Raw genomic sequence first — 7717 nt, 5'->3', positions numbered from 1 at the left:
TCGACTACCAGCCACAATATATCTTGAACAACCTCTGTAATAGTAGCTAAGGGAAGACATATGGTGACATCCTTTTGTATCTTTTGGCTCCTCAAGGCACAAACTATGCTTTGAGATTTAATGTACATTCTTTTCATTGATAATACAACTTTACCACACAATTGTGAGAGCAAAAATTAATTAAATAATATAAATTAACATTTGTATGTCTTTGTATGCATGCACGTGTGTGTGTGTGTGTGTGTGTGTGTGTGTGTGTGTGTGTGTGTGTGTGTGTGAGTGAGAGAGAGAGAGAGAGAGAGAGAGAGAGAGATATTAAATTATTCTCTTCGAAGGTCAAATATGACCTATGGGACCAAAAGAAACCAATTGGGGGGGGGGGGGGGTTGGAACTTTTGGATACTCAAGAAGTGTGGAAATGAGCATTGCAATTGAGAGTCCACATTGTGGTTGGGAGAGTAAGGCCTATAGGGAGAGCTCATGACTAAGAATATGAGGAAAGAAAGCTCTAATGGGATCAAAAGCCGATCACTCGAGTAGGATGTGATACTTAGACTTGCGAACTTATTGGGGGCATAGAGTGCATAGTCAATGAGACTCCTCACACTAGTGCCCCAACACCTTGTCTCGCATAATAAAGAAAGAGAGATGAGCTAGATGAGAACAATAGTGTAGATTGCACTTAAGGGTATAGGCAGTTGGGTGTGATTCCTTCGTTTGGAGAAGATGGTTTTGTACCTAGGGGAAACATATGTAGTGTAATGTATGAAGCGTGAACCCCTCAATTTCTCTCAAATTGTAACACAATTGTGCACAGAGAGAGAGAGAGAGAGAGAGAGAGAGAGAGAGAGAGAGAGAGAGAGAGAGAGAGATGTACCCATAAATACCTTCATCTTTTGTGTAATCTAAATCAAAAGATTCAAACAAAATGCATATCCATATAAAGTTGAATCAAGAAAGAAGATAGTTATTCCTATGCATGCATGCATGCATAATTTTGGCGCAAGTCAATGATGTGTGTGTTTGGAGAGAGAGAGAGAGAGAGAGAGAGAGAGAGAGAGAGAGAGAGAGAGAGAGAGAGAGAATGTACCCATAAATACCTTCATCTTTTGTGTAAAAAATACAAACAAAATGCATATCCATATAAAGTTGAATCAAGAAAGAAGATAGTTATTCCTATGCATGCATGCATAATTTTGGCTCAAGTCAATGATGTGTGTGTGTTTGAAAAGAGAGAGAGAGAGAGAGAGAGAGAGAGAGAGAGAGAGAGAGATCCCAAATGTACCTAGAAATACCTTTTTTCTCTTTGACATTGTAGTCACATTCAATGATATGTTGTCAAAAACACACACACGCAAAGAGAGAGAGAGAGAGAGAGAGAGAGAGAGAGAGAGAGAGAGAGAGAGAGAGGAAGAGAGCGACGTGTTGTCGTGACTACTAATAATTCTACCTAATAAAACCATGTCCATACGATACGTCACATTCATAATTTGCATGTGTGTTTAAGGTAGAGACAAAAGCATGTGTGTACAAAGAATGGTCAATACAAAAAGGAGAGCTCATATAAGTGAGGCAGATAAATGTTTTTAATGGCTACATAAGATGATAGAGTGAGTTATAAAGAAGGTATTTGAGTGCAATTTTGGTTGCAACCTTAGCCTTTTGTGAGAGAGGGGGGAGGAGAGAGATGTGGGCAGAGGGAGAGACATGTAGGTTAGAAACAAACACCCAAAGTGAGACGGCAATCTAGAACGTGCATCGATAAAAAAAGTGGTTTATTAAATAGGACATGTCTTATCTCATAACGTGCTTCATATATTATATTTAGTATGAAGACGAAATTATGAAAATAAGCAATATACAAAAAGTAGCACATTATATAGCTTTTTTAGACAAGGTGAAGAATCATAGTGACTTGTTAAGGAAACACAATGCAAAAGTAGATGAGGGTTGTGTTTGTAGAATTTATTTTCTCACAACAAATATCTTGAAAGGATGCAAAGAGGGTTAATTATAAATTGAGTAAAAGATATGTGGCAAAAGGTGATTAATATGTAAATTTATTTCAGCGAGTAAACATGGAGAAGTTACTTGTTGACCAAATTTGGCCAAACTTGAAAGTTTAATTTGTTGGTTTTTTGAGATAAATGTTATAGTGAATTACATAAAGAAACCAATGTGACTATTTCAATATAGGTTGGGATTTTGGAGTTAATATCGACATTTAAATGACGTTGAAGTATGATCAAATGACATAGATCATTGGATTATAGAAACATCTCTAAGAAATGATGGGACTAAGTAATTTTGTGTGAGAACTTAAATTAATAATAAGAAGATGGCATGATTATTGTTAATTTTATAATCCATAATAAAAATCCATATTACACTAAAGTAACAAGGTGACATTTGAATATTAAAACCAAAAGTAAAAAAAAAAAAGGTTGTGGAGAAATTGTTTCATTCAAGGATAATTTATAACTTTTTAGTCATAAATTATTTAAACATGAAAGAAAAATTTACTACTAAAAAAGTATGTTTTGAATCAAAAAGCTGAAAAGAAATACGTTAGATATTTACATATGGAGAGACCCATTTACAAACTATACAAAGACAAAAGAAAGAACATCAAGTGAGCATTAAATGAATTGACCAAGAATGATGGAAAGACCCATTTATATTTAAAAATGAAGATATAATCTTTATAAAACTTACTTTAAAGAAGAAAACAAGGAAGTCAAGTGAGCATTAAAAGAAGGACAACACTTCAAAGGACTTTGGGTGCAATTAGAGGTGGCATCCGAAGTACCACCTGGGGATTTCTTCAAAGTATGGTAGTTTATGAACTGTCTACATCCAAGTGTGAGGGAGAAGGTTGATCAAGAGGAGCTTGCTATGATTGAAAGAGCTGTGAAAATTGCTAATGCCAAGAGCAAAAAGTTCAAGAGAATTTGGGAGCAAGGCATGACATATCTTGATCCAATGGTGGTGCAACCAATGGTTCCTATGGCAGTGGATAATAGAGTGAAGCGAGTGGTTCAAGGTCCGAATCCTGCTACAACCAGAGTTTTGCACGATCTTGCTTGGATTAACATAATGGATAGAAATCAAAGAGAAGAGTGACTAGCTGGAGAGGTAGGGGACGAAGGCTACATGGAAGATGCTACAATTGTGGTGAAGAGGGTCAGTACGTCCCTGATTTCCCTGATTTCCCTTAACCACCAAGAGAGGGAGGAGGGATGTATCCCTTATATGGATGCGGTCAAGGACGAGGGGAAGAAAATAATCAAGAGTGGGCACTAGAGACACCACCGCAACAACAAACCCCTCAACCATTGCATGAAAATGGAGAAGGTAGATGTCTTGGCCAATAAGAGAGCCAGGCATGATAGGAAGAAATGTGAGACAGAAGAAGAGGGGGAGACAAGAGCAAGGAAGGGGAAAGCCAAAGTAGAAGACCAACTAGAGAGTAGCAAGAGGCAGTGACAAAGGAAAATAGGTCCAAAGGACTACACTCTTGGCTAAGGTGTTGAAGACTATGATATTGTTGACGATATACAAATAGACCAACAAAGTGGAGTTTGGTGAAGCTTTTGCAATGCTTTGAGGGAGGCCTTTTGTGGCCGGAGTTTTTGAGTTTGTGATAGTTTTTCTTATATAAGCTAGTCTCCATCAAGTGTGATTTCAAGCCTTGATCAACTCGACTCCCCTTGTAGTGTCTGCGGGTAGGCAAGGGCTTGTAGGTCGACGTGTTTGACAGTTTGAATAGGGATTGTGGAAAAAATTTCCATTGAGATCTTGAGTGTTTGTGTGTGAGGTGAGAGAATCAAGTGAATTCCTTGTATTGTGTTGAGGTGTCAGGTGTGTGAGTGTGTGCACAATGTCTTTTGCTCCGTCAAAGCGAAAACCACTAGATTGGGCTACAACCAATACGGGCTTTAGAGGGAGCCCAACCCCTTCTTGGTGCCCCTGGCTTGCTGACGGCCATGGCCCATCCTACCATGATGATTTTGATTTGCCAAATTAATGCCATATGGTGGTCTCAAATGAAGAGCATAGAAGTGAGTCGAAAATTCAAATATCGAGGGTTTATTACATGAGTCACTTCCAACTTGCATGTACAATCTGTATGTGGCGATGTGCCATCCTGCTCTTGATTAGTCTTGATTGCATTGGGAGCCCTACAACATGCAAAGTATGCGCTATCAGCAATAGGTGGCGAGGCTGATCAGGTGGTCTATGGTGTGCCAGAGGCTGTGAACACTCACAACCTTGTTTTGACCACAGGATCTGCTATCTTTTTTCATCGAGTTTCTGCAAAAATGTGAGCATCATTGGCAACAACAACTTGTGGGCAACCAATTATATCGTCAATGTCATCTCATCTCCCCCTGCTTTGTTGATATCCCTCCTCCAAAATATTAACTCAAGAAATGTTCCAATACGGCTCTATGGAGGAGTTGAATGGAAACCTTAAGCCGTGTGGCCATCCTGTGTGGCAAATGTTCCACTGTGGCTAGTCTATAAGCACTTGCAGCCATGTGAAGCAAACTTCTATTTTTTTTAAATATATTGTATTTTATAGGTTTTCCTCTCCAAAGTTTTCTGTTTTGCTATACATTTAATCAATAAGCCACAATAGGTTCTCGCCTTGTGTTTCCAATCAAACCAAGTAGGTCGTGCCAATCTTGGTTTTGGGTTGATTAGTAAGAATCTCACAAGATGCCGTGAGGAGCAAGGAGGAAAAGGGCAGTAATTTGGCACGTAGAATTTATAACAGACAATGTCTTCCTTTTAACTTTTTTGTGTTAGAGAGTTATGGCACGTAAGGAGAGAGAGAGAGAGAGAGATAGATAGATTGAATTATTGTCCACGGAGGTCAGATATGACCCATGGGACCAAAAACAAAACATTACAACCAGTTCTTCTAAGTACGGGCAATCGATACATATCAGTTAAGGACTGAGGGTCCATCAAAAGAAAAATAAAAGCCTAAGGAGAGGTCCTATGGGGTAGGGGCCAGTTTAGGCGTTCGAAAGTCCTGAATGATGGCCTTCCCTCCGCGGTATATTGCCCACTTGCCTTTGGCTCGTGCTTCACACACTTTTTTCAACTCTTCACCTTTGTGCTTGACTTGTGTCGGGGTGAGTTCTTCGGCGATCCAAAATCCGGTGTCTCTAAGGAGACGCGATTGCTGGAGTAATCGGAGCCGTTCCTCCTTGTCTTTGAACTCAAGAATGGCATATCCACTAGGTGTGCGCTTGGTGTTGAACTTGTTGACGACACATTCCACTGGATCGTAGTCGATATGGAACGGTTTAAGAGTTTCGTTGAGGAGGTCGATTAACTTGCAGAAGTCTTGTTGGCACTCATCCCATGCTTGGGGCAACCCTCCAATGCGAAGCTTGAGGGCATTCTCTTCTTGAAGCTGACGTTCCCGCAATTCTGTCTTCACACAAGTTTCCACTTTGGCGAGTGCAATCGTATGAGCTTGAGTGACCTTTTCTTCGACTTCCTTCACCTTGTCTGTTGTGAGGCCGATCATGGAGTCAAATCGTGCCTCGAGCGTGCTAAGGCGCGCTTTGAGGTCGCGGTTTTCTTCCATGACCATGTCGAGAGCAGCTTGCAATTGTCCAATGCGGTCTGTCTTGCTAGGAGCTGTGAGGACAGCGACAAAGCTAGCCCGTGCTCTCCCCGATGTTTTGGGGCTGTTGGTGGCCATCTTCTCGCTTGCTGGAGGCTTTGGTGAGAACATGTTCTCAGAGCTCTTGAAAACTTGAAACAAGTTCACCTTCTTGTTGAGGGTGTGAGTCGAAAATTGTTCAAAAACAGAGACCTAGCTCGAAAACCAGAGACCTGAGGGGTGCTCTGTGTAGGCGGGAACAAAGGCTTTTTAATTTAAGTTGAAGCCTTAGGGTTGGCAACAAATGTGCTTGCTGTATAGTCGGCAGAGAAGTGCTCTGTGTAGTCGGCAGTTGTAAAGTCGCGTCGGCAACAACAAATCAGTGTTGTATGTAGAGAAGCCTCAGGCGCAGTTGAATTCGACAGGAGGGCGCAGTTGAAGTCCCTTTGTGGCGGGTCGACAGCAGTAGGTAGCGGGCTTGTATTGAGCTTGGGCCTTGGGCGGGGCTGACGCATTAACGCCCCCCCACAGGGCCGCCCTCGCCTAGGGGGAGACGAGCAGAGGAGCTTAGGGTTTCTGTGTAGTCGGCACAGAGAGAGAGAGAGAGAGAGAGAGAGAGAGAGAGAGAGAGAGAGAGAGAGAGAGAGAGAGAGAGAGAGAGAGAGAGAGAGAGATGACACGTGGGAGGCAGAGAGAGCGAAAAAGAGGGAGATATATTGTTTCGAAGGAAAATTACCAAAATACCAATGTATCTATTTTGGTTATTTTGGCTGGATTGGGGCAGCTGCTACCGGCGCAGTAATAAGAGGATGCGCCTCACTCTCTCTCTTGTGCTGAGAAGCACGATGTTGTGTTAGAAAATAAGACGTAGCTAAATAGATTTTTGAGTAGATTACTTAATGGAGAGAGATAGATTTCACACACAAGAGATTATAGAGTAGAGAGAGAGAGAGAGAGTACACACGATATACGTGGTTCACCGAATGTGGGCTACGTCCACGGGAAAGCAGCCACTCAATGGCTTTAGCACTTCAAAAGAAGAAGTAGTTTACAAAGGGATTAAACCCTTGATAGAGCTCCCGCCTTGCTTCACTCTCACCACCTCACACTCACCGTGTTGCATCAACTTCACACTATGAAATGTGTGTAGAAATGGCCTCCTTTTATAGGCCAAAAGGGCTTCCCTCTCTTATGAGAGACAGCCATGTGTAGCCGCCCTTGTGCGAATAAGTCCAAATCAGACCTTCCAATCCGCCCATGTGTGGCCGCCCTTGAGAAGACAAGTCCGCTTTTGAATTCGGCCAACGGCCACCGGCCATTGACTTCCGACCACCGGCCACTGGCCATTGACTTCCGACCACCAGCCACCGGCCATTGACTTCCGACCACCGGCCACTGGCCATTGACTTCCGACCACCGGCCACCGGCCATTGACTTCCGACCACCGGCCATTGACTACCGGCCACCGGCCAACCGACCGGTTGTTTTTCGACCACTTTTCGACCGCCGTCCGGCCATAATATTCCGGCGAAAAAAGTCTCGGGGGCAGGCCTCTAAAGTTGCCCCTGATTCTTGTCCGTGAAAATTTTGGTTTCCGGTGAGTGATTTTCCTTCACACACGATGGCTTCTCCTCATAATGGGGGCCTTACAAATGTGCGCTTTTACCACAGAAAATTACAAGGGTAAATCAGGCTCCATACTTAACACATTGGTGCAGAGCAAGGCACGGAGGCCAAGACTGGATGATCCCGAGACAAGCCTCCCTCTATCGAGCTCGTCTGGACTAGCAGTCTGCAAAACTTCTCTCTCTCTCTCTCTCTCTCTCACACACACACACACACACACACACACACACAAGATGCTGTGAGGAGCAAGGAGCGTGTTGGGATGTAGGAACAGGGGAAGCAAGGTGCGACAGTGCCGATGGGGGATCGAGCCCTCTTGACTATCTCATTGTGATACGTACGGATGTGCCAGCAGAGCGTCGTGATTGAGGTGAGTGCAGATTGCGTTCAAGCAGGAGCCAGATGAGCTGCCGTTCAGAAGCAGGCGTGCGAGCGGGGGGTCTGCCCTGAGTTGCGATGGAGCTGGGG

General features: G+C 43.1%; 1 protein-coding gene across 1 annotated transcript; it reads right to left on the bottom strand.

Moving 5' to 3' along the window:
* Positions 1 to 4886: 4886 nt before the first annotated feature.
* LOC147460144 (uncharacterized) lies at positions 4887 to 6698 on the bottom strand. The gene has a single exon (XM_086509969.1). The coding sequence runs from the start codon at positions 5753 to 5755 to the stop codon at positions 5006 to 5008; it is 750 nt and encodes a 249-aa protein (XP_086366095.1). The 5' UTR covers positions 5756 to 6698; the 3' UTR covers positions 4887 to 5005.
* Positions 6699 to 7717: the final 1019 nt, after the last annotated feature.

Source organism: Adiantum capillus-veneris, chromosome 4 (assembly GCF_014529385.1).
Source record: "Adiantum capillus-veneris isolate H3 chromosome 4, ASM1452938v2, whole genome shotgun sequence".
Taxonomy (NCBI): Eukaryota; Viridiplantae; Streptophyta; class Polypodiopsida; order Polypodiales; family Pteridaceae; genus Adiantum; species Adiantum capillus-veneris.
This window is presented reverse-complemented; position numbering and strand designations above follow the sequence as displayed.

Bases quoted from the DNA above. Each gene is read 5' to 3' on its own strand.
- LOC147460144 (XM_086509969.1), bottom strand. From the start codon at position 5,755: ATGTTCTCACCAAAGCCTCCAGCAAGCGAGAAGATGGCCACCAACAGC.